Raw genomic sequence first — 27,379 nt, 5'->3', positions numbered from 1 at the left:
TTTGGCACAGAATGTCTTTTATTTTGAAAGGAAGTCACACAAACTTCAGTCAAAAGTAATACAAACATTTTCACATTTGGAAAAAAATGCTATTTTTTCTTTATATTTTTGTTTTTACTTATGCCAAAAATCATACAATTGATATTTATTATAAAAGTTACACTGTAAAGAACAAATAATAATAATGGATTGGATTTATCTGCCCTTTTCCAGACGTCAAAGCGCTCACATTGTGTCCATTCACGCAAGGTGATGGTAAGCTACCGATGTAATCCCAGCAGACTGACAGAGGCGTCGCTGCCAGTATGCCAGTAGGCGCATACCGGCAGTCTACCTAACACCAGTGGAGCAATGCTGTAGGTGTCTTGCCTAGTTGATCGAACCGCCGACCCTTCGATCATTGGCCGACCCGCTCAACCGCCTGAGCCACTGCCGCCCTTCAAAAGGGTACAATTGGACTTTGCGGATCAAGTAAAGAAAGAAGCTCAGATGGCTCTTTGACTTTTAAAGCTTGCAAACCCCTGGTCTACGCTCGTGTATTGAGGGTCATTCAGGGCCACTTTCAAAAACTAACTTAAACAAAAAGTTTCTGTTCAGCTGGAACCTGAAAGGCAGTTATTCTGAGCAGAAGGAGTTCAGCGTGAGGGGGAGTCCCGCTGTGATTCATGCTGGGATCAGCACATGCTCAGATTTAGAAGGGACCGCCACCTCAGCAGAAAAGGACACCACTGAGACAGCTTTTCAGACAAAATTGGATTTTTTTTGTTTTTGCTTTGAAGTAAATTAAAAAAAAGACTAAAAGAAATGAATCAGGTAGCTTCGGTGAATTTTAGGGAAACTCACGTTAAGAGTTGAGTTTGAATTTCCCTGCACAGTTCAAAAAAGTTTTTGTTTGTTTTTTTCATAATCACAAACTAGCCGCAATGCCTGCTTCCCAATGTAAATCAAGGACTAAATATGCAGTTCCTCAAACGGCCACTGGAGAGTAATTTGTCGTTAAGCGCAAATAAGTCAAATTTTAAACCCACCAAAAACTATTGTAAACCCGTGAGTAAAAAAAATTAAATTGAGCAATTTTTCTTAAAATCGAAATCAAATTTATGCATGTTTGATTGGCAGGTGGGTGGCCTTAACACAACTTTCTTTAAATTGTCCCGCCCAATTGGTCATTTGTAAGTTGGGAGACATGAATTCCAGTCAGTGGCCTGTGGTCATCCCACTTTAGGCAGACATTTTATAGTCTCATGGATAATCGTTGACTGTGATCGCTAATGACCAGGCGTCTTTGGGCCAACCAGGATGGTGGACGTTACACATGGAGGTCCAGTGCATCGTGTGATGCAGTCTGAGGCAGAGTCCTAAACTCCAGGTGAAGCTGTCCGTGACTGCGAGAGCGCGACAGCCGAAAAGAGGGAAGAGCAAATCGCTGTAAGCGGCGAGCCTGGAAGAAACTCCCATCTGCAAGGAGAAATGCATCAAAACTATGCATCAACATCAGCAACAGAAGATGAAACTCTCTACACGTTTACATAAAAAAAAGCAAACATCCTGAGACTTAAAGTGACATGAAACTGTACTTAAATTCAGCTTGTGAAGTTGAAGAACTTCACGTTCGGACTGTTACTCTATCTAACTGCTTTCATTTACACTCTAAAAAGAGTATTTAGGCTGCAAAGATAAACCGTTTAACATTGATTTAACTTAATTATTTTCTTTGGTGAAGATAAATCACGTTTTTGGATTCAATCAAACAAAAAAATAAGCAGACTTCTGCTGCTATTGGGAGTTTCAATCAAGGACATTCATCAACTAGTGATGAGTTATAATCGTAATAGTAAGTAAGTAAGTAAATTGTATTCATATAACACCTTTCACAGATAGAAGTCACAAGGTGCTATATATAAATATATGTTTTAGAAGGTTTGAAAGTATTTGAACTTATCTACAAGCAACTTTTTACACTTGTGGTTACATATTTTCATTAAATAACATTATTTCAACAGAAGTTAGAATAAAAAAGAGACATCAGAATGGAAAAGGTGACTTTTAAGAGTTTTAGGAGTTAAAATAAAACGTTTACTACAATTTTTAGTTTTACTGCAGACAAATCTGTTATTAACAAGATCCTTAACTTTGAGGCGGGACTTTTAGAATAACAGCACTGACCTGGCTGAAGGTTGGGCTGGTTAAAGACGTCACTGGAACCCTTCCAGTAGTGAACGGCCATCTTGCCATGGTAATCTCGAATGTTAGTCTTAGCATCTAAAGCAGGGATAAATGATCTCATCAGGAGGACACTCACGTTTCACACTGATCATCACTTGAGTCTTTCCTGCGGAAAAAACTCCAAATTTTAGTTCAGGAAGTTCAGTGGGACTCATGCGGCTCACGCTGGCGTCCCAGCAGAGCAGGCAGGAGGCTAAGTGGAGGAGCTAATTGTTACAGCAAGTAACCAACCCGCATTACGGGTTGATTACCACCCCCCCCACCTACCCACCTGCCTCAAACCCGGTTTAAGCCGCCCGCTAGAGAAACCCAAACTGAGCTCCATGGCAGTGAGGAGACCTGCTGGCAGCCAAATCACCACTCAGGAAACCAAATCCTTCGCCTCCAGCTGCCAGCAGATCAGGAGGCGTTTGAGTTGGAGGAACTCCGCAGAGCAAAGCTAAGCTTCTCCTCCTGCATTTTTGTCACCCTTCAAACAGAACAGAGGATTTAGGACCGTTTCAAAGCCCACAAAGTCTCATTTGATATCGGGACGATGCTTTATGAAGCTCAGCAGGATCTGACTGCAAAAATTCAGTTTTTCTGACAACAGAGATGAATGTTGATGCATCCAGAAGTTAGATGAAACAAATAAAGTTTTGACTTGATTTGCATTTCAGTGATATTTTATTATAAATGTTTATGTTCGTTCATAATGGAAGAATTGGCAGCTGAGATGATGGGTCACCCAGCAGAAACATTTCAGATCAATCATTTTCCACGGGACAATTCAAAATGTAACACTCAAGAGAGCTCATCTTTATCTCCAGCATCCGTCTGTAGTGACCATTTTCTTCAGATCCGCAATCTGGATTTTTGGAGACTGAACTTGGCTGGTAGTCCAGAATGTTTTCAGAATCTCCTGCACAGATTTATGACATTTATCAAAATAATATTTAAATAAATCTGATTAGGGATTAACTCAAAACATTTTTGAGCTATGAAAAATAAATGATAACGTTAACAGTAATTTTATTTGTGATGCACTTTCCATTAACAACCAATCCCCTTCAAACACCAAATCTTAATAAAGCAAATAGACTTGTTTTTAATAAAAAGAATGTCTTACGAGAAAAAAGTACCAATTAAGCAAGTTTTTTTTGGCAAAAATAATCTTAGTTTTAGAAAAAAAAAGTCTTGATGACTAGAATTGTTTTCTTAAATAAGAATTCTGCATGATAAGACCATTTTTCTTATCCCCTTTGGCCGATTTGCTTACTTAAAGAAAATGATTCACATTTTAGTACATTTGACTAGTTTATAGGGGGGGCTGTTTTATGTCAAAATGCTGTCAAATGCATTTATTAAAGCAATATATAGCTGGCTGAAAATGAGTTTTCTTAGGCATAGGTATGTGTGTGATGTAGGACCTTCAGGTGGACTGGTATCGTTTCACAGGCAGGGCGTGACGAGTTTCATGGTGGGAATTTAAAGGCGGTCAAACAATCCCAGCTGCTGCTGAATTTGACCCATGTTTGCTGACTTCCCTTCCTTTGTGTCAAACATCTCAACAGTTAGACGTTTAGTGGCTCCACTCACTATAGCTGCTGATCAGGGTTCGAACCATGTCTTCGTGTCCATGAATGGAGGCCAAATGAAGAGCCGTGTAACCCTGAAATCACCAAAGACAGACGTATCTGCTCACTCAGCAGCATTCACTGACAGAGCGGGAGGGGCATCACAGCAAATACAGAGTTCAAAAAGTGGAAACAGACAGGTTAAAGTCTGATCTGGTGGCTTTGGGGACAAGACTGGAGGAGAGAACAACATTAGAGGAGAAAAGCTGGGAAAAGGAAGCAAAAAAACAGTTGTTTTAAGGATGACCTGTGCCCAAAACCGCTACTACTGCGCGCCCCCCCTGGCCTCGCATCGCCCCACTATTTGGGAAGCACTGGCCTAATCCATGGTATTCTCTAATGGCCAATCTATTGAGCAATCTTTGGACACTGGCTTTTCACAGAGACTTCTGGGTAATTTTCAGGACACTACATTTGGGAATTGTTGATTCAGACACCCCGACAAAATGGTGAACACTTTTGCTAGTGCACAAAGTAGTGAGGGAATTCAGAGACAGCCTTAGTCTAAACTAAGGTTTCTGATATCCTTATGCTGTGCAGAGTAGAAGAACATCCAACAGGTCTCACCCCCTTCAGTGAGGCATCGTGGGATTGAGGAGAAGAAAAAAGCAGGATGTGATTAGCAGTGGTGGAGGTCGAACTGAAGCTGAGATCACAGAAACAGCTCGGAAGGTGACTTACATGCTGCCATTGAGAAGTTAGGTGAGGAGGATGGAGAGGAGAAAAGAGGGAGAGGTCAGGGTTCACCGACCAGAACGAGGTGTTTTGCTCACGACGTTCTTGAACATTTTGGTCCGTGCTTTTGTTTCTGCCATATAGTTAAATGGTTTTACATTGCAGTGAGTTGGGGACTGAATTGGTGGTATCATAACCCCTCTAGTGCGGGGCTGCCAAACACCAGGCCTTGAGGCCCGCGCCTCATGCTAGTTTTCCGGAATCGCTGCCTTATCTGCTGTTGATTGCATGGAAGTTACTTGAAGTGCATTTCCACCAGGGTTATTTTTATTTATATTTATTAGGTGATGTATTGTGTTGTGATTCCAAATGAGATGAGTCAAGGTGGATTTCTGGATCCTGACTAGCGCACCGATTGCCTCAAAAAACAGCAGGAAATAGCTATGAATATTTGTTTAGCTTCTATTCAAATATTTTGAAAAAACAAATCCAAGCAGAATAATTATGTCAATATATACTTAATCAATAATTGAGTAAATCATTAACAGAAATTCAGCATAAGTAGACTGGACCTGGTTTATATTGTTTCAAACCAAGCTTCAATCCGGAAGTCAAAGGTAATACTTTGACTTCTGTTTTTGATTTTCTTACCAACAAAAGCTGAGATATTTTAAAAACTTTGTATTTTTGCGGAACATAGGTGTACACACACACACGCTCACCCACCGATCTGACGTTAACATCGGCGCCGGAGTGAAGCATCATGTCCACGGCGTCTTTGCGGCCCTGCTTGACTGCCCAGTGAAGTGCCGTCTGAAAAAATATCAATTCTTGGGTTTACAACAAACATTTGGCAAGGTAAGAATCAGAGAGCTGACACTTTAAATCGGACCACTTCTAATTAAGTCCCCCTATTCTATGTGAGAAAAAAATGAAATATTTCATATTAAATTACTTTTTATTAAATGTAACACAAATACATGAATAAAGAGGAAATGTGTCATATTTGTATTGGTTAAATGCCCATTTAAAAATATCACAAGTTCTCACAAAAAAACTTTAAAAAAGAGAATTGAAAAACAAAATAGGCAGATATGTTTTTTTTTTAATTCAACGTTCCCTGTTTTTGTCCACAGTTGTGCTAAAGTATTGTTTTGGAGGGAGAGGGCATCTCATTTGAATAAAGTCTTGCTTTGAAGCGAAGTCACACTCATTAGCTCGAGCCGATTTGCCTGCGAGCTACAGACAGACACACAAACTGAGTGTGAGCTTTAACTCAGCCCAGTGGGATTTCATGCCGAAGAGCCCCACTCAGGGATAACCCCTCTCAGGGCCTCCCAGTCGATGGAGAACAGATTGTTAATCGCGTTTGTTCATGTGCTGAAATGAGGGCGTGAGGTATTCAGTGTCCACAGAGCTGCAGGAAAACAGACATGTTTTTTTGTCAGGAAGCTGCTAAGTGACACAATATCTGAGGATGACCACAGAAGAGTTCTAGAGGAACACATTTCTCCTAATCCAGGTAATTGGAGCACCTTCGGCACTCTCTAATGTTCACAGAGGAAGACCTATTATAGCATGGAAGGACTGCGTCTTCTCCAGAGTCTGGTGTCTACATGAAGTCTTTCTGATGGACAGAGTTTGTAAAGTGGAACTCAGCTAAGGCTCAACTTAGAGTGGAACAGTCTCATAAAGATTGATAGGTTCCTGTCCATCAAACTGTCCATGAGCAAAATTATTGACATCTGCATCTCATTGTTGTTATGGTAATGTGGGATATTAAACCCCTTGACGGCTATTGGTGCAAATATGCACTTGGGCTCCAAAATTACCTCAATTTAGCTTCTACTTAAAAGCATAAACACAAGTGCTTTTTTTAATACCTGGAAATAAATGCAAGTGTCAAGGAGTTAAGTTCAATGGATAAACATAGAACTCTCACAGGAAAACCATGAAGAGCTGAGAATCAGACAAGACAGGATCCAGATCTTTGTTCACATTATTATATACATATGTGATACATCTTTTCTTCTTGAGTCTGGTAACGTTTTCCAGAATTTACAGACATCACTTTAATTGACATAATTTGTTGACAATCTGGATCCAGGAATTCAATGAAGGTTCCTCCTTCTTGTCTAGTTTGTTTTCTTTTTGCAGAGACGTCTGGGAATTTTCCAGAGCACAGGATTTTGGAATTTCAGGTTCGGACACTACAAGAAAATGTGGAACGCCCTATATAGTGCACTAACAGGGGAGTTCTTAGGGAATTTGACACAGTATGAATGTCTTCCTGTCAGCTGGAATGTGCAGTGCATTGTGGGATTGAAGCCTGCTCTAAACTGAATGGACCAGCACACCTTTACAGAACTACACAGAACCACAGCAGATTCTACAACACAGCGAGCGCACCACAGGACTTACAAACTAGATCCATCCAAAGAGGGCAAGATGAGGAGGAAACGCAACGTTAGAATTTATGAAAGCAAATCAAAACCAACACAGAGCGAAGTTTAAACTTTCTTTTTCCTGGCTTAAGTCAACCTATATAGGTTTTGAACTGAACTGAAGTGAAAGTGAAAAAAGTGAAAAAAAAAAGTAAATTTTCACCACCCTCCTATAGGTCAACCGCACCACTGGTGGTTGTTGTAACCGAGGCAACCACCGATCCGGTTCAAGATGTTCTGTTTGTGATTTTCATAATTAGTTTGGTTTTGTGTTGGATGCCATTCATGACACGACCCCCTCCATTTATCCGGACTTGAGACAAGCAAACAAAAGCACTAGATTATGCCCCTTTTTGGCCTTATTCAATAAAACCCAGTGACTTCTAAAAAAATATATAATAGTATTAATAATAAAGGTACATATCTAGTTATTGCTTTTGTTAAAAAACAAACAAGCATATAAATAAATATTGCTGTTGTTAAAGATAAATTCCAAATTTTCCCTGACATCACCTTGATGTTTTAGTTTAGTTTTTTTTTTCTTTCATCAGGAACCCATAAAACAGATGCTGCAAGCAGTAAAAACTCTGTTCCCAACTCAGAAGGATGTCATAATAGTAGTTAGACATATAAATGCTCGTTTCAGGTTGAGGGATGCACACATGTTTCTCTGAAGACAAATGCAAACTCTGTAAATTCATAAAACTCTGTGTCCTCTGAGGCAGAACTTGAACAACAACGACAGTGAGCGATCTCCCTTTTCTCCATCACCCCCACCTCCTCTGTTGTTTAGACCCCCCCCTACCCTCATGCTGGTGAAATAAAGTGGATCAAACAAGGTGAATATTGTTTTCTGCCCTCCTAATTCCCTCCAATGTTCCTCAAAAAGTAGCAAAAAGGTGGCATGTGGGGAGTCTGCCATCGCACATGGATGCTTAATGAGAGTTTATTCTGTCACTTCCACACTGACACGCACTGACGGCTGCAGGGGGGGCGCTGTTTTCATTAGAAGGTGCTAAGTGAAGATTGTCCTGCTGAGGTCCACCTGAGTCCACCAACACACAGACAGGCAAACACAAACAATTTAAACAGATGAAGAAAACAAATGTATCACACAGAAAACACACACCTTCACAAACACAATTACAGAAATCCACATGAAAAAACCATGGACTGTATCTGAGAACTGGACTGAGCGACTCTCTCCCAGGTGTTCCAAATAGGAAGAATCAGCTGGTTCCAAGAACCCAAAACCCTAAAGACTTCTACAGATAATCCTTTTTTTTTTTTTCTGTAGCGCAAGGTATTCAAGTTATGAACTGGCCAATCAGATGCCTCAAAGAAAGTAGGTGGTCCAACAGAGTCTCAAGAGCCTGCTTTCAAGTGGTAGGGGTGTGGACTTCCAACAAGGTGCATCCTGATTGGTGAGAGTGGTTACCATAAAAATGATGACTAGAAGCAATCACTGCTTACTGACAATTTTCAGCTCGTTTTGCCAAAAAATGCAAAACGAGCAATTGACTTTTGTTGGAGCAGGAAGTAAACCATTGTCCATTACATCAGTGTTTTTTCAACCTTTTTTGAGTCACGGCACACTTTAGTCTTGTCAAAAATCCCGCAGCACACCAACATCCAAAAAAAATCCTCCTGTGCTCTCATAGTCTGTATTGATCTACAGCCCAACCCCCCCCCCCTGCAATTTCACATGCATTTTTGTGATGATTGAGGCAGAAAAAGCTGGAAGCTGCAGCTGTTTTTTCTAAAAGATGTAATAAAAGTTAAGTTAGAAGATTTAAAAACTGTTTGATGTGTGTTCGTTGTGGTTTCAAGATGTCAAAGGAAGACTCATTGTGCGCTGAGACGCTGTCACTTTAACCCAATGCATCATGGGAGATGTAGCCGAACGCAAACAGACAGCCGCCGAACGCAAACAGACTAGCGCCTCTGAGCTTCATTATTTTGTTCATTTTTTCCACGGTCTGACACCGGATTCTGTGGAAAGCTACACCGTTGAATAAGAGCTTTAGCTGGTATTTTTGTTGGAACTGAGAGACTTTATGAGCAGAATCAGAAAAAGGAAGTGAGGACTTTAACCACTTCTGATTTGTCAGACTGATGACATGTGATTAAGCTTTCAAGAATGATTGGTGGAGACAGTTAAAGGGGCGGGACTTTTCCGAATACAGCCAACGCTATGGCTAAATCGCAGTCCCGTTATTCTTATCAAAATGTCTTTGATTTAATCAAATAAACACAAAGAAAAAAGTATTTTACGATCTTTCATATTCCTAACTACTCAGTGTTTTATCAGGGCCTGTTTGGATGAACAAAGAGCTGATATCCTGGAGATGGTAAATGTTTCTAGATCAGTTGATGAGGGCAATTTTTCACGGCACACTAGTGTGCCACGGCACACTGGTTGAAAAACACAGCATTACATCACACTCACTCGGTCCAGTTATCTGATACAGTCAATGGAAAAACACAAATTAGAACATTTTACATCAGAGTGAATGGAGACTGACTTGATTATAACAAACCACTTGGAGAATATTTGTGGTGATCTGATCCGACTTTAATTTGTCATTTCAACGTGATTCAAACAGGAAGTCCTGCGTTGCCCTTTTGGTGTAACAGAAATGAGAGTGGAGCTTCTTTGCGTTCCTCATGGTCGGAGAACATCCATAAAATCAGTTTAGAGAACAAAAAAACTATCATTGCTTGGCCTTCCCCAGGCTCAGCATGCTCTGCAAAATTAATTGCCATGTAATTACAATATCATTACTCGTCCCCGCTGTCTGAGCCCTGCAGGCCCCCCCAGCCGTCACATAACATGCATGCTTTATAATGTCCGGCAAATCAGAGACAAGGTGCAGAGGGGGGGGGTATCTTCATACACAAACACACATTTCTACACATGCACTTCCCTTCCAGTAAAACTCAGTTTTGGGACTTTTTTTTGTTCATTTGTGGTGTTACCCCCTCCCAGTATGTACACACTGTTAACAGTAACCTGAGATTCATAATGACAAGATGTTGTGTGTTTATAAGGGAAGGGGGGGGGCAGCATTGTATGGGGGCTGTCAGTGTGTTTGGAGTGAGGATGATTTACACAACAGTGTCGACTCCCCAGCAGCAGCAGCCGCCTACAGGAGTGTGTTGATGATGGAAGCCCGGGGGGGGGGGGGGGGGGGGGGGGGGAATCATAGCTCAGAACAGGGAGCTAAAAGCTTGCTGTTGAGTCCAGTTGTGTGACTCTGTTACGGCAATAACAGCAGAAAAACTTACCCCCTATGGTCGTCAGACGGTTTCCATGGCGACACATTCAGCAGCAGGCAAAAACAGAGGACGACTTAGCTGTCAGACAAGAATCAGCGCCTCCGTGTTACCTTCTCTTTGTGGGCGGAGAAATGGGTGGGACCAGATCTGTTTGTCCACCTTGGTTTACAAAGATATTTTTTTCCATATAAAAACCCACTACAATGAAAATTGTGTTTTTATCAGGCCCTTGTGGAATTTTTGAAGAAAATTTTGAAGAAATATGAAGAACATTAAGCTTGAAATTGGATTTCGGAGTATTTCTTTATTCAAATCATTGAGAGTCAGGAGCAGACGGAAAAAGATTTTAAAAAATCGTTTTTTTTTCCGCAGAAACTATGCTGGACGGACCACGCTCCCTGCTCTGCTTCATTCTGATGCATTCACTTGCAGACAAATAGATCCGTGTACGTCGTTCGTTTTCCTCGTCCGAGCTTGGATCTGACTCAAAGCTGTATGGCTGGATTGCTCCAGTATTGCTCGTACTTTTTAATGTGGCTAAAAACTGCATGATCATAATTAAAAGACCACTGTAACGTTTTAAAATGCATGTCAGTGGAACTTTAAATGGATTCTGGCATAACAGAGGTCCAACCAACAGATTTACAAACATGTTCAGGAAAAACTGAAATAATGTAAAAAACTGTTGAATTGCTCTTGATAATTTAAAACGCTGCCAGTAAGCTGTAACCAAAGTGGGGATCAAACCCTTGAACTGCCCAGCATAGTGCTCACTTCTCCACAGCCTTCAGGGCTGTATTGTAACTCTATGACCATTGTTTGGTGACATTATCACAATTTTGTTATCATTGCTGTAGAATATTGTCAAATCAAAGACTTTTAACCCTGGTGAACCCACAGGGTCAAATTTGGCCACAGGTTTTATTTTTTATTTTTTGGTCACTGATAATTGTTGCTACTAAATTGGAAGAAACAAACAAAAAAAAGCCCAGAAGATAATTCTCCTTGGGTTTTCCAGGGTAAAAAGTTTCTCATATACAGAGTGAGAGGTGAAGGCAGGATTAGATCAAAGAATGAGACCAAGCCCACCAAAGGGGGTGAAAACAGATTACTCATCGTTCTTTCTCTGTCACAAAGATCTGGATCTTCCTGCTGGACCGCAGATTCTTTTGAAAAAGAAATCGCAGAAGCATCTTCCTCACTGCAGCTCTAAATTCTAAAGCAGGGGTGTCAGAATCCAGGCCTGTAGGCCCAGTGTCCTACATGTTTTCCAACCAAGCTGCCGTTGAAGCTCCTTGTGGGCTAAACATGCCTGATCCAGGTAATCAGCAGAAGATAAGGCAAGATTTCTGGAAACCAGCAGGAGGCCGGCCCACGAAGCCTGGAGTTTGACATCCCTGAAGAAGATTGACGAAATGTTTTCTCTTTTGTGAATGTTTTGCTGTCACAGTTCAGCTGTTCTTCTAAAACACAGGAGGACCAGAAGGACAGCAGAGAAGTGTTTGGATGCTGCAGAGGTGAGCATCAGATTGATCATTCAGAGCGATAAACATCTGAAGTAGCAGTGAGATCTGACAGATGGACATGATGTGAGCCTCTGATCTGTGACCTTGAATCAGCTGCTGACCCTCTGACCTCTGATCAAACATCAGTGTGAATGGTAAGTGTTGTATACTTGAATAGAGATTTTCTACATTCCCCGAAGGCCCGAAGCGCTTTACAGTCACAGACCCGTTCACACACTGATGCCAAACACTGGCGCCAGCCTATAAGCACCAGAGTGAAGGTCGAACAAGCTGTGTTACTCACAGAGATGAAGTCCTGCAGCAAGAACACAACAACAAACTTAAATCACAAGCAGCCCAGCATTTAAAATCCAAAACTTTACCAGAGCCCAGAAAGTCTCAACCAGGTTCTGGTTCTGGTCAAGTGAGTTCACACGGACCTTTTTTAGAATGAGGCTGGGCTCCTGAGTGAGCAGGAGGCGCTGAGCAGCAGTGTTCCCCAGAGCTGAGCTCCTCAGCCAGTCCTTCTCCAGAGGGTCCAGCTGCACCCTGTGGAACAGAGACTGAGGGAGGGGGGACAGCCTGTCTGTTTCTGCAGACTCTTTTTACTCTGCTCTTCCTGTCCTCCAGAGAGATGGGGTCATGATTACATTAGTTGTGTTTACTGGCCAGCAGGGTTCTGTAGCCCCCCCCCCCTCAGGTCTATAATCAGAAGCCTGCAGGGCCGTTCTGCCTGTTTACCTGATACCTGCCTGTTAATTACACCGGCTGAACAAGCACAGAAGGGGGGCGTCCTTCAGCCTGACAGCACAGCGAGGCTTCCCGGGAACACAAAGACAAAATGTGCACACGACACACAAACAAGACGCACAATCTGTGAACACTGCATCAGTTTGTTTCTACGGCTGTAAAAAAAAAAAAAAAAAGACCACAAAAAGGCTTGATGTATTTTTTACGGTGCAGCTGAAGAAGTACCGTACATAACCTTCTGTTAGGATGAAGTCTCTGCAACAGTCTTCCTCACTTATCTGACTTACAAACCTGACCAGACCTGACCAAAGGAAACGTGATGAAGATAGAAGTGTAGTGAGGTTCAAAAAAGTACTTCCTTTAGACACTAGCATTCTAAAGTGGGGGTGTAACAATTATAGATTATTTGATAAATTTATGTTTGTTCCTAAAATCCAACCAGATTGAACTGTCTGAGGAAAGTTCTTAATCAAATTGACATAAACTATTAAGAAAAATTATTTCAAAATGAATATTATTGGAAGATACCATTTAGATTGAGGTACAGTAGGTTAATTTTACTATAACATAAAAACAAACATCACAGCAAAACACTAACATACAAAAAGAACACTTCCCTAAAAGTTGCACCAGTATAAATTAAAAATCCTCCTGGTTAAAGTGGGTTTTAGTCCACTTTGTTGTATAAGTTTCTGCTTGTGTTTCTGTGTGTGCTTGAACTCACCATGACAGATGAGGCCGCCACGCTGCTTGTGTCGTCTTCACTCTGCAGAAGAGCACAGCTCAGTTTTAGTCCTTTTTTTTTCTTTTTACTAAATGCAAATTTGTCATCTAATAAAAGAGATATTCTCAATGTGATTTACTGCAATTTTACTTTTGATGATCCTGATGATCCTGTTTATTTTCATATGCTGAAAAAATGAAGATTGCACAAGTTTAAACCTCACAATTGACAAGAAATTTATTACACATTTGGTGACAAACTTTAAAAATCAGGATTATTCTTATTTAAGATGTTGTTGAATTTTGAGCATCTTTATTTGTTTATTTGATTGTTGGTATTTCATGATTTGTGTTTCTGCTCTGAGCTACAGCTCTTCATGTCTCCAGATGTGATGGATGACATTTCCATGACGGTTCTTTTATCAAAGTTTGACAAAAACTGAGCCATTTTGGTGAGCATCATTCACCATCTCACCTATAATAAACCAAGGAATGCTTGATCATTGAACTCCAAATGGTTGCACATGTGCACAGATCCTCTGTGGGTCCAATCTTTAAAAAATCCCTATGAAGTAAGTTTCAATTTGAGCTCAGAACTTGGTTTATTAGTTTTTTATTTTGATTGTAACACTTTTTATGTTTCTTCTTTCCTTGTTAGTGTTTCTGTTTCACTTCTTGTTAGTTCTTGCCTGTTAATGAACACACATCAAGAGGAAAGTAAAGGAAGGATTGTGGGTAACGAGTGGCAGCTCATTCTAAAAGAAAAAAAACTGCGTCCATGTCCTTCATCTTCCTCAATTAGATTCAACATGGATTCAACAAGGTGACTGAGTGAGATCCAGAATCTGTGGGTTCCTGAGCACTCATTTTAAGGGGGAAAAAAGGGGTTCTCGACGCGTTCTCCCGTCCCCCCACGGTAGACCTCTGAGCTCCAGCTGGAGAAAGCTGTTATCGGGGCTGCAGCTCTTCTTCTCATTAACATATTAATTGATCTTTGCGACGACCCGGTTCTCATCAGCGGAAGCATTCAGAACCTCTTACACACAGATCTGCCTTTAATGACCTTCTTTGCGTTCAGGACAAGACAGCGGGCTGTCGGCGGCGAGCTCGGCCTCGTGTAATCTGCCACCTCATTTATTGCCGCCCCCGCCTCATTGTTCCATGTGAAAAAATAACATTTTGGAGCAGGCGGCGCCTTCTGTTCTGCAGCGTGGCCCTCGATAGTTGAGGCCCTCAGGGGTCAGCAGAGGTTGAGGGAAATATGATCACAGCATAGCCTCATTTAATAGCACCGTGTCCCCCCCCCCCCCCCCAACACACCACCACCACCACCTCTCCCTCCATACAGGGGGCATTTCTGTGTGATGATGGAGGTGAAGCATTGAGCTTAATCTGAACAAAGTGTAGCTCTTTTGTTCTGAAGTCTCAGCTTCACCCAGCCGGGCCAGGATTAATGAATCCCATAACAAAGTTGGTGAATGTCTGCATCCTCTGAGGTGATGAATTTCATCAGAACAGTGACCCGTTTGGACCAGCGTAAGCAGCCCAGCCATTTAAATTTTAGCTCATGTTCTGATAAAATCAGGAGCAGTCAGGAGCCACTTGGATCTTTTGTGTCCAAATGCTCTGAGAGTTCCAAAGAAGCTCTTTTTTCTACCTTTTAAAAATCTTCCCATCACTTTATTTCTTTCTCTATCACAAAAACTGTTAAATGAAAGACGGACAGAATTCACAGTTTTTTTTCAACACCCGAACGCCTCATGCCCAGATTCACTCTGATCTTTCTAAATTTTAGATGTCAATTTTAGATGCACGCTTGTCATTAACATTCAATGTGTCATTTTTTGTTCATAAGACTTATCTTTCAGATTTTTTTTGCCTCTTTATGTAAAATAAATTAAATAAAGCAGTCTAATAGAACATAAAAATGTAAAGAAAAAATCCTAAAAAAAAGAATCTTAAAAATCCCATAGTGGCATTTTTCATTATTACATAAACAAACAAGCAAATTTAAAATGAATTTAAAAATAATAAAACTTAATGGGAAAAAAACACATTTTTTGAAAAAGCATGTGTTGCCATTTTATTGTACAAACAACATTGAACCTGTACGCCTTTAAAGACAGCAGTTACTGCATTAGTGATGAAGAGTTGGTGACTCTTCATCACTAAATTCTCTGAAGGCCCACTCTGATGTGGCAATTTTTGGTGTTTTTTACATGTTCTTTAGACATTTTTCTGACGTTGGAGGACATATATTAAGGAAATTGAGTTCTTTCTTTAAATTGTTGTGAATCATTAGCAAACAAAAAATGCAGTTTGCAATGCCATTCAGTTCTGATGCATTCACTTGTAAACAATTAAATCGATATACCTCTTTGTTTTTGTCTGAGCTGGCATCTGGATCAGAACTTTTAGCTCCAACATAGTTCACTGTTTTTGTTTCACTGCTAACGTTAGGTGGGGGTGTGAGGGGCTGTAAGCCAGCAGGAGTGAGTGTAAACAGATGAATGATGGGAAATGGGGGCCGGCTTACTCCAAGCCAACAGTCTTGCTCACAACTCAGAGGCGGATTTCTTAATAAATTACTGCCGCTCTGCAGAAACTATGTCCTAGAAAATGACAGATTTTTACAATTTTGGCTAAAAATGGCGTAATCATCATAAAAAGACCACTGGGTTCGCTTTGAAAATAGATTAAAAGATGATTGGAGTGGGACTTTAAAGATCTCAACTCAGAAACTTTATAAAACGTAATTTTAGAAGCAGGTTTTGACCAAAGGCTGTGAGTTTTCTCTTCCCTGCAGGAACGTTCTCATCTGAGCAACTGGAAAAGAACCTGGCAGATTAAACATCATCTTTTGTTTGCAAGCTGGGAAGTGTGAGAGGAGGTGGAGTTCAAGCCTGAGGAGAGTTCACTTAGTCTGCACACTGTGATGTGGACAGGAGCACCAGCAGACGAGCCACTTTTCCTCTGCTCACCCTCCTGGAGTCGCTGGTCACAGAGAAGGAGTCGCTCCTGGGAGACAGCAGGTCAAAGCAGTTCATGTCGGCTCCATCACAGCCAAAGCTGGTGGAGCTGATGACCAGGTCTGCAGGTCTGTGAGTTTTCCGAGAAGCTGCTGCAGCAGCAGGCGCAGCTCCAAGGGACTGAAACACAAAGCAGGTGTTGACGTTTAAAGCTTCACGGGATTCTCCAAGAGACACAGGAAGTAGGGATGTAAAAGATGTGGATACGTATAAAAAATTGATTTAGTTATGAGAGGAACACAAGTATTAAATGAAAAACCCCAGATATGAACAGTCAGTTTGTCTTTTTGTTGCATCTCTACTGTCTTTGTCTTTTTATGTACATATGATGCAAACAAAAAGAGGTCCAATCACACGCTTGCTTCTAACAAGGCGGGTCAGTTCCAATTGGGTGAAGGTGAACCACAGTGAGGGATGCGTGTTGTGTGCACTACATTTATATTAAAACCTTTTTGTCACAACTCTGCAAACAATACCTGAATAAATTGAATCACCACACCCTCTTTTACCACAAAGAACAAACCAGTCTAAAAGGCCCAAAATGCCAGTTTTTTTATGTTTGAAGCAGGGATATCAAAGAGTTTTTGTTTTGTTGCTTAAAATAAAAGGTACGTTTAAGAAGAAAATGAGTTTCTGTGTTAAAAGGCATTTTCATTTATAGTTTTAAAAAATTGACAATAAATATCTAGATTGAATACATTTAGGTTAAAGAATTGGACTGTATTGTAAGGCCACAACGTTTTAAAAATCTTTCATGTATCGATCTGTGGACCATGTATGGAGATGTGTGTCAAATCATGGGACGGGAAAAGACACACAACCTTAACAGGAAGTAATATCGGGTGCAGCTGTGATGCAAACTGACTTTTAACAAAGTGCTTGTCTTTTTCTGAGGTGCACCTGAGATTGTGGATGACTTAATGTACATGAGCAGTTTTGTCCTCTTCAAGGGGTTTCAAGAACGCGGATCTGTTACCAAGGATCTACTCGTGGCCTCAAACTTTTATTTTAGAATTCAGCGCTGTTGATTTTTTAATACAAAAGACTGAAATTTAGCATTGATATTTTAGGAAGAGCATTATTCTGGTTTCAGTTTGTTTGTTCATGAAAATGATGGGAGTTCCTCACACAGTGGAGTCAGCCGTGGTGACCCTCAGGGCTCTGTGCTTGGTCCAATCTTGTTAAGTATTTTCATGCCTTCATTAGGACAAATTATTATTCACAATTATTGTTATTAGTAGTAGTAGTTGTATTATTACTATCGGGGGGAAAAAAATCCTTTTTTTTTTTTTTTTGCTGGGCGGGCCACAAGCTCCTTGCTCTAAGCTTTCAGCAACATTGAAAAGAGGCGGGGTTGCTCCACGCCAACAGTTCTGCCCACAACTCGGGCAAATTTCTAATGAACTACTGCCGCTCCTAGAAAACTGCTAAAACTGCATCATCATAATTAAAAGACCACTGGAACACTTTTTAACTAGAGCAAAAGAGGATCAGAGTGGCTACTAAATAACGATAGTGTTACTTGATAAAGAAAAACGTTTGCAATAATTTCATTTAAATTAAATGTTGATAAAACAAATGATGTTGGTTGTTTCTTGTTCTTGCGTTTCATCAGTTAAGCTGGATTCATTTCAAATATTGCATCTAAGAGGAAGTTCAGAGACAACATGGACCTGCAGAGGTGTCTGAGAACAACATCATTGGAAGAATAAGAATTTGAATGTTTCCATTTTTTGAGCACAGAGTTATCATTTAATTTGCAAATAAAAGCAGGTGAAGGGAAGAAAACTCATCTGAAACTGATCTGGTCTGATGTCTAGGACCTTCCCATGAATGTGGTGGAGCTGATGTGCAGAGGTGGCCTGTCTGCTGCACCACGCCATGGCGGGAAAAGCTGGACACAACAACAGGGATCATTCCCGATTTTCAGACGCGTTTCTCAGACAGGATCCAGATTAGCACATTAGAGAGTTCCAGCTTAACTAAATGTCTAAGCGAGGTTTTGTGGAGCCGTAAATGAAAGGAGGCGGGTGAAAAGTTTCTCCTTCAAACGGGCCTGTTTGGAACAATTACTGATTTCAGCTGACGACAGACAGCAGCAGACTCCTCACAGAGCTGTGACGGTCCTTTAAGTGCAGTCCCAGGAGGGCTTATTATCCCTCTGCAACACTGATAAAACACGTCACAGCTATCATTGTCATCTCGGCTAATTATTTCCAGAATTGCGTGACGGTCGCTGTAAACAGCCTTGACAGCAGTTTGTTCTTCAATCGCAAGTTTCAGTCCAGGCTGAATCACAGAGAGGCCTTGCTTTGAGGTGTTTTTGTGGTGAACGGTTCCTCAGTTTCTTCAAGGAGACATGAGACTGAGGTTGGGATGATGGTGGGGGTCGGTCCTGTGGATCACTGGTGAGCAGCCTCCGGTGCATGAAATGAAACCCAGTGACACCAAGCGGTTCGGGGTTCTTAGCAAAATGTATAAACCCGTCAGAAGATGAAGGTGAAGACAGAGTTGAGCCTCCTTGTGTTTGCAGACGTCAAAGTGAATGACTCCTCTGTGGATAAAAGGGAGCTGGGTGGGCCGCAATGACAGCAGCAAGGAGGCTCTGAGCTGCTGACAGCAGGTGAAGATACACCTTGATTTGATGGTTGATACCGTCGTGTTAAGAGTTGGTCTGTCAGTGGAGAGAAGCTGCTGTCAGGAGGCCTCAGATCCCACGTCAATAAAACAAACAACTGACAGAACAAAGATCCCCTCTCTGAGACAAGAAGCACGAGAACACATATTTAACTCTCTTATGAAGAAGGAGGGACCTTTAAACTAGACTGAAGACTGGGGCAACACACTCGTTAGGTCAGGCTTCGTATCCTCATACAGTCTTAGAGTTGTTATTAGATTTAACCAAAAGTCTTCCTGGAGCTGAACCAGGAAACTCAAACATAGCAGTCCCAAATAATAAAAAGGGAATGACCACAATTGTGCTTTGTGTTGCAAATATATTGGTGTCCTATAATCTGTTTCCTGAGAAGCCCTGGACTTGACATTCAAGACGTTTGTTTTGTTCCCTAAAATGGTATGTGGTAACAAATTAGCATTTTGTGACCATAAATTTGCATTTTAGTATCATCAGTTCCAACTGCCAGTATGTGTCCACAGAGTACCAATTTGTGCTATCAAAATACTAATTTGTGCCCATAAAGATAAGATAAGATAAGACAAGATAAGATAAGATAAGATAAGATAAGATAAGATAAGATAAGATAAGATAAGATAAGATAAGACAAAGCTTTATTGTCATTGTACAGTCACACTTGGTACAACAGTACAAAGAAATTGCCAATATGCCAATAAAATCCCAATATGTGCCCAAAAAGTACTACTTTGTGACCACAAAATATTGGCACAAAATACAAATTTGTGTGGGGGACGGACTGAGACGGTTGCTGTTATGGAGGTGAAAGGATGTTGATTGGGTGATGTTGCTGATGTGGGAGTTAAAAGATAGAAAACTGTCTTGGATGACACCTAACTTCTTCACTCTAGGCTCAGAGGTGACTGATATAAGTCGTTATAAAAATAAACTGGAGTATATAAATGGGACTTGAACCCACGACCATCCCGACTGATGAAGCCACTTGGATGAGAGGTGAAACGTTACAGGAAAAAACGGAAATCCAACTTCAAGACAACTTCACCTGAATAAATGAGAACTTTAACCGACCTTCTATTGTTAGGTTTAGAAAGCCTCACAACGGCATGAATTTTCAAAGAGTAAAATCACAACAGACTATAACACTTGACCTACATTTCCAAAGAGTAGAAGGTATCTGTGCTGCCATCTAGTGTTCCGTAGCTTCAATGGGGAACAATGAAGCTGTATGGATGGAGGCTGGTCTGCTGTGTCTCCACCAAGAGGACATGCAGCTTCCTTGGCAATAAAGAACATTTCAAACTATCAAAATGCTTTGTGTTGGACTTTATGAATTATAGGATAAGCTTTTGTGAAGTTTGTAAGTTAAAGGGCAACAGCTCAGACATGTGCTGTGAGAGCAGCTGCAGGACTCTGGACCAATGCTACCAAACAAACCAAACACCGCAAACAGGAAGTGGAGTCATCAACAGGGTTGGCATGACCACAACATTCTGATTTTGATGGGGCCACAGAGGCAGCCGACACATCTGTCTGTAAGTCTCTTGTTAGCATGTGATGAGGATGGTCCTGCAGGAACCCCACAAAGATCACAAACCGTGCTGCCTCCAGTCGTCCTGGCATCTTTCAGGACGGATGGTCCGTCATCTCTCATTGTTTACTTTCAGACGCATAAAAGTGCCATAAACTTGTGACGAACTCTGATTATCTGCAGGTCTCAGCTCTGCAAAGCTGGCAGCAGCAGAACAGTAAAGGCTTGCTCCAACTGAAGACGGAGGGTTAACCCTGATGAGGGGCCCCCGCAGCACCCCTCCCTAACTCATTCCCCACTCAGCACACATGAACAGAGGAGCCTAATCCTATTTGCATTCATATTAGTTCCCGTATCACCATCTGAGGACGGCTTGATTTGAATTCTTCTGAGGGCAAAACAGCTTCATGCATGATATCAGTATCTTCAAAACTCACAGTGCTGAAGAGGTGCAGAGGACGTTCATTTGGAGCTGCTTCAGCCCAGCGAGCAAGCACGCCCATCACAGACTCACACCTGCAAGTGCCCCACCTCCTCCTTCCCCTGAAGTGCATTCAGCAGCAACTACTGCAGGAGGGTTTTCACCGCGTCCTACAGCATCAAATCTACTGACCCTTTCAGTAGATTTGATGCTGTAGGACGCGGTGAAATCCACTGACCCTTTCAGAAACAGACCTGCACAACAGAGATCAGCCGAGTCTTTCATTCTAAAGTCACTTCTTTTTGACATACAAATACTATGGAAGGAAACCAATGATGAACAGAGATATGGTTACGCTAGACAAAAAAACTGAGAAAAGAACCAGTTCATGACCAGAAAAGGAGGTCAGTTACAGTGAGAAGATAAGAAAGTAGCTATAGAGGGACTTTAAAAGCCTTCAAAACTGATGATGAGAAGCTCTTTCACTGGTCTAACTCCAACCTAAAGCTAAAATACAGCGCGGTGAACAGCCACAGGGGCGGAGTCTCAAACATGTGCTCACAAAATCCAGAGCAGAAACTTAAATCCCTTTCATCTGTTGCTCTAAGGCCGCTCATTAGTTGATCACAAACTAATGCTAAAGACCCACTCCAATAAAAAATTGTGTTTTTAACATGTTCTAGTTGCATCTTTCTGATGATGGAGGAAATGTATAGAGAAAAGAAACTCAAAGGGTCTATATCATGCAAAATCAAGCATTTGAGCTTTTAGGTTAATTATAATGCACATTCCTCACGAAAGGAAACCCTCATGCATTTCTGAGTATTCCACTGAAAACCTGCACTCTGAGTACCAGCACCTCTCAACCCACAAATACGTGCGGGGTCTCAAATTGTGATGTAGACCAGTGAGAACAGCCTCTTCCAGGAAGAGCCTGTGCTGCCAGCAGCTCCCCCAGGCTAACATACACACTCTTTCTCAGCGCAGCTAGTGGTGACCGGCTTTCCTTTTTTATGCACAATTTGCACATACATCTTTGCAAAATTATGTTTGTTTTCGTGGACGAGACGCAGACACACTGCTGGGACTGACTCTAGGTTGACGTAATACAAAAAGGCTTATGAATAGCATCGTATAAGTCTTTTAAAATTGCATTTCTGAGTATTTCTTCAATTAAATCAGTGTGAATTAGAAGCAGACGGAAAAAATCCAGTTTGAAAAAGATCAATAGACAAATATCTGGCTCCCATCTGGATGGCTGGATAGTTCCAGAATGTCTGGAAGCTAGCAGGAGAGCGTGTAAATGAATAGCTCTCAGTCATGGGTGATGTGAAGGGGGGGTGGGTTCATTCCAACAGTCCCACCCACAACTCAGAGGCGAAATTATAATGAAATACTACTCTGCAGAAACTATGTCCCTGAAAATGACACAGGGTTTTGAAAACATTGCAAAATAATAATTAAAAGACATTTGGGAACACTTTGAAAATAGATCAAAGGACGATCGGAGTGGCTCTTTAAAAAGGCGTAAAAGTGGGGCCGTTACCCTTTTAATCAGAATCAGAATCAGAAATACTTTATTGATCCCACACGTGGGAAATTTGTTTGTCACCATAGCAAATGACAGCAGAGGGAAAAAAAAGACTTAGAATGTTATGAAAAAGACAAGAACAAAGAAAATGTAGCATAAATGCAAACATCAAGGTAGGATAATTTAAAAAGCTATTTAACTGGGAACAGCTGCTGAGGAAGTGAGCTGATTATTCTGAGAGTTGCTCAGAGCAGATCAGTTTCTTATTTCTGTCCTAAAGACAGACTAGTTTGCTCTCCAGGCCTCTAGTGGATATTTAGTGAACTGTCCTGGCTCTAGTTTCTTTGATTTTAAAACCAGCTTCAAACAGGAAGTCAAAATGATGTCCCTTTTTTTGGCATTAACTTCCCATCATGCCTGTCGTGGCTGGACTCACCTCCTCTGGCTCAGTGACGACCAGTGCCGGGAACCCACCTCCCGACTCCTCAGCTTCTCTCTGATTGGTTGCACAAGAGTTCAGGTTGGACCCTGAGAGAGGAGGTGTGTAAAGTTCAAGGGAGGTGAATAAAAAAAACATTTTTCTGTCAAAATAGCAAAGGAAGAGGAAGGCGAGCTGTGAAAAATGCAGGGGGAGCCACTGAGCCCGCAGTGAAACGTGGTGCTGATTTTAAAGTGAGCATTTTAAAGTCTGCAAATGTTAATTACCGTTGGTCAGTAAGGAAAAGCTCTTCTTAAATGTGTTTTTTTTTCAGGCTATCCTGATCAAACCACCAACGACTGTGATAACCTCTGAATCCACAGCTCCATGCTCCACCTCTGCTGCTCCTCATTTCTGTAGTCCTGATGGCGTCGCTGCATGAGCATGAGGCCTTTAGAAGTGATCTCACTTGAACCAACACTTCCTGTCCGAAAGTGTGTCTTTTTCTAACAGATCTGAACTGTTTTGACCAGATTTAGAGAGATCCTTATTTCTTCTGTGAAGGTGAATTTAACTCAAGTTATGTGCTTCTGTTAGTATCCACTAAACTGAAAGCATTGATCATTTGTGGTGTTTAAATTCTGAAACTGTATTTAAATGAAGACTGTTTATAGGTGGTAAATGGAGTGTGCTTTTATAGTGCTTTTCCACCTTTTCAGAAGGAACAACGCTTTACAGTCACAGTTTCATTTAGCCACGCACACATTTACACACTGATGTTGAATACTGGCTATAACCACCAGGATCCATGTGGGGTTCAGTGTGTTGCCCAAGGACACTTTGGCACATGGGTGGGAACTCAACCTGCTGTCTTCTAATCAGAGGTTGACCGCTATACCTCTGCACCCAGAAATCACATCTCAAACCTAAAGTGTTGAAAACCCCCAGGAGGTTGTCAGGGTTGGTTTTATGAAGCATAAATGAACTAAAAATTGGTTCAGAAGAACATCCACTCACCTCTGTCCACAGAGTCCTGGATCTGCTCCTCTTGATCCAGATCTTGGACCAGACATTGAGATGACATCTGTCCTCTTCGCCCATTATGATCCTCTGGATTTGGATCTTTCAGATGGACCTGCACGTCTAGACTCTGGTTTGACGGGGCCTGGAGCTGCTTGTTCACTAAGGTCTGCTGAGGAGAACCGTCCATCCTCGATCAGCAAATAAATACTGTATGTGAAAAGAAAAGAATAACAAAAGAAACTTCAGGTAAAAATAGAAACCGAGTACTTGATAATGAACAGCAAAAGGGTTTCAAACATTAACAGAAGATCAATAAAGTACTATTCATATGTGCAGATACCTGAACCTTTGTTTGAGTCCAAAAACAATCAGATATACAGTTTCTGTGACATGACAGCAGCCACTCCATGCTGCATTCATTGCACCTCTGGAAAAAAAACTGCAGGGTTAATGTCCAGCCATGTCACTCTGATCTGGACCGCAGCAGCTCAGATGTGGATCAGCTGAAGGACAGCTGAGGGGCTGTGTCTGCTCTAACTCCATCTTGGATCTTCTGCTGCTGGAGGGGGATTAGGTACGTTCTGGACTTGTTGCATCTTCTCCTAGGTTTTTTTCTTGCATCCTCTGCAGATGAGAGAAGGTACAGAGATCCAAACAGCAGCAGCTTCATCTGAAGCTGTCTCTTCCTTCTCAGAGGGGTCCCAAGGGGGGTAATTATGTCTGAGCGCCGGGAACAAAGAGATCATTTCATGTCTGAATAATAACCATTAAGAAAAATGTGTTTTCCAATTAATTAAACACACTGTTGTTAAGTAACCTCTGCACATTTGCCCTGCAGGCAGGAGAGGGTGAGGTGGGGGTGTAAATGAGTGCTCCTTTCATGTCCCACAGAGAGTGTGGGGGCTGCAGCAGGGATGCACATTTCTTTGAATGTTCAGCCCTGTCTGTGTAAATTGCAAACAGAACTTTTTGATTTCATAAACGTGGACCTCAGAGTCCTTTCTGCCCTCTGCACCCAGAGAGGATGAAAGAGTCCAGAAAATGAGAATAAAAGAGCTGCGTTCACCTCTGCAAAGTGTTTATGAAGGCTGCAGAGAAGAACAAGAAGAGGCCTTTATTATTCTGCAGCACTCTTTCCTCCTTTTAGCTCAAGAGCAGCCTTCATGACTCGTGTTTCACTGGACCATGCATTGTATTTGAAACTGCAGTCACGTAGTGAGGATCCAACGCGGACTTTGGGGTTCATAGCCCATTTTCTTAAACTGGCTGTCCATCTTAAATTTGACATAAAACTTTGGGTTTGATAGCAAATTTGTCACAAGATTCAAAAAACTTCATCTTCTGGAAAAAGTCTTTTTATTTTTATTTTCTTATGTTCTCAAAATTTCGACTCATTTAGTCAGATTATTATAATGTACTTTACATCTGTACAAACAGTACACTACGAAATATTCATTTTTCTTATTCAAAAGTAGTCCCTTAACTTATGACTGTCTCAGAATTTACAATTAATTTACTGTCTTTGTAGTTTTCTTAGAAACAAAACATAAATTAAAAGTAAGCATATTTGGAGGAGCCATAACTAACTTTAGTCAATTTAGTCCATAAAAAAAAAAATTACTACATTAAATAAAAAGACAAAATAGAGTCAAAAACTGAGAACTTCATGCATCCTAATCAAAGCGGGTTAAAATGAACAAACACAGTCCATAACAAAAAACGAAGCACACTTATTAGGAACACAAACATGCAATAAAAATGTTTTGGTCAATGAAGGCTAACAGGAAACTTAGCAAATAAGTTTAAAATATATATATATATATATATATATATATATATATATATATATATTTTTTTTTTTTTCAAGGCTAGATGACTGATGGAGCAGAAAAAAGTTTTTTGGGTGGCTTTTAAAAAAATTGTTAATGGATTTGTTACGGAGACACTGAAGGGCAAATCACAAACAAATTTCTCGAAGTGAAAACATAAAGATATTAACGACAATTAGAAAAGCAAAACCAATAATAAAAAAACAACATTCCATTTTAGAAATCAAAAGAAAAACAAAAAAAATGAAACAAAATAAAAAGGAACAAAAGTTATTTCCATGAAACAAAAATGAAATGTTAACAAATGAAGCTTAATTACAAACTGGAAAAGGTACTATGGGACATTGATGATTGGATAATTGGCCAAATAGCCACTTTTTTTTATAATCAATTGATTCATATGTTAATATGTGTTATTGCATTAACATATAATAAACGTTTTATGATTTGTACAGAGCATATTCAGTATCACTTCCTGCCAAATAACTTTGGGTTGAAATGATGGACAAACGTCATCATCTAATTAGTGATTTCTCAAATTATGTCCGTTTTTTTTCTTTTTTTGATGGGGTTTCATAGTTTTAACATTTTATTTTGATTTTTTTTTTATGTTTCAATTTTATGTAGTTTAATTTGATCTGTTGCTTTCTTACCTGCAGAGATGGAAGTCCAGGAACCCCACGTCTTCAAATGCACCAAAAGGAGGCCCACCTGTTGGCTTCACCCTGAACACCTCACAGCCTCAGGAAGCTCGTTGACAGAAAAAAGGAGCTCCTTCCTGCTGGGAGGAAAAGCTCCTGCTCTGCTAATTATAGGAAGTACAAATCAGATTAAGAGCAAGAGCTTTGCTCCCTGGTCTGATCATCTCACTGCAGGTAACTTTACTTTGAAAGTTCTGCAGGTAGGTTTCTGCTGCATCATCAGACGGCAACATTCATGTCTTCAGAATAGATTTTTAGCTCATCATAAAAAGTCACAAAGATTTTAAAAAGCAGCTAAACCATAAAAAAAAGCACCTTACGAGTAAGGACAAACTGAAATGCATTAATATTATTTGCTCATTTTGGGTTATACGTTTCCAATCACCTGTTTCTCCTGTTAGTCATTTCGCTTTGCCTCGTCAAAATTATAGAAACAGATTCGGTCTGGTACCATCTCAACTTCTGTTGCCATCAGGACATCTGTGTCGGGCCACTCGTAAAGACCTAAGCTCATGAAAATTGTTTTTTTTGTGTTTTTAACACGTTCTTGTGGCAAATATAAAGAAAATCAAGCTTGAAATTGGAATTCTGAGTATTTCTTAGTATTCAAGCTATTGTGAATTGGAAGCACATGAACAAAAATGTTTGAAAAATGTTGTAGAAAATATGCTGGGCTGGTCACACGCCCCCTGCTCCGAACTCTCAGCAATGGGGAGGGAAAGGGGGGGCAGGTTGCTCCATGTCAACAGTCCCAAACACAATTCAGAAGTGAATTTCTAATGAACTCCTGCTGCTCCTGCTGTCGTAAACAACATTATTGTAGTGTTCCTTTCCCACACTGAGGCACTGAGACTTAAACTCTTTAAGTTACTTTTTTTTTTTTTTTTTGGGTGGGGTGGGGCAAATTCTTCAAGCCGCAGCGTCCGCTAAGAGAGAAATCTGACATTTGGAGCTACGGCACACCCAACCTCCTACAACCTACAGCATATATATATATATATATAGATAGATAGATAGATAGATAGATA

At 40.9% G+C, this 27,379-nt stretch overlaps 1 protein-coding gene across 2 annotated transcripts; it reads right to left on the bottom strand.

Annotated features, from left to right (window-relative positions):
* Positions 1 to 27,355, bottom strand: LOC105354260 (ankyrin repeat domain-containing protein SOWAHC-like). 2 transcript variants are annotated; one of them, XM_023956003.1, is made up of 11 exons: positions 26,304 to 27,355; positions 23,816 to 24,028; positions 22,817 to 22,908; positions 16,200 to 16,367; positions 13,220 to 13,261; positions 12,186 to 12,308; positions 12,050 to 12,061; positions 5,244 to 5,330; positions 3,805 to 3,877; positions 2,167 to 2,262; positions 1 to 1,458 (listed from the first exon to the last, which is right to left on the bottom strand). In XM_023956003.1, exons 2-11 carry the CDS (start codon positions 24,006 to 24,008, stop codon positions 1,310 to 1,312), a joined length of 1,035 nt encoding a protein of 344 aa, XP_023811771.1. In that variant the 5' UTR covers positions 24,009 to 24,028; positions 26,304 to 27,355; the 3' UTR covers positions 1 to 1,309. The 2 variants fall into 2 exon arrangements, with proteins under 2 accessions (XP_023811771.1, XP_023811772.1); XM_023956004.1 differs by lacking the exon at positions 26,304 to 27,355 and adding an exon at positions 24,162 to 25,498.
* Between the last annotated feature and the right edge of the window lie 24 nt (positions 27,356 to 27,379).

The sequence above is a fragment of the Oryzias latipes genome, chromosome 6, assembly GCF_002234675.1.
Source record: "Oryzias latipes chromosome 6, ASM223467v1".
In the NCBI taxonomy this organism is placed as follows: domain Eukaryota; kingdom Metazoa; phylum Chordata; class Actinopteri; order Beloniformes; family Adrianichthyidae; genus Oryzias; species Oryzias latipes.
Note: the sequence above shows the minus strand (reverse complement) of the source record. Positions and strands in the feature narration are given on the sequence as shown.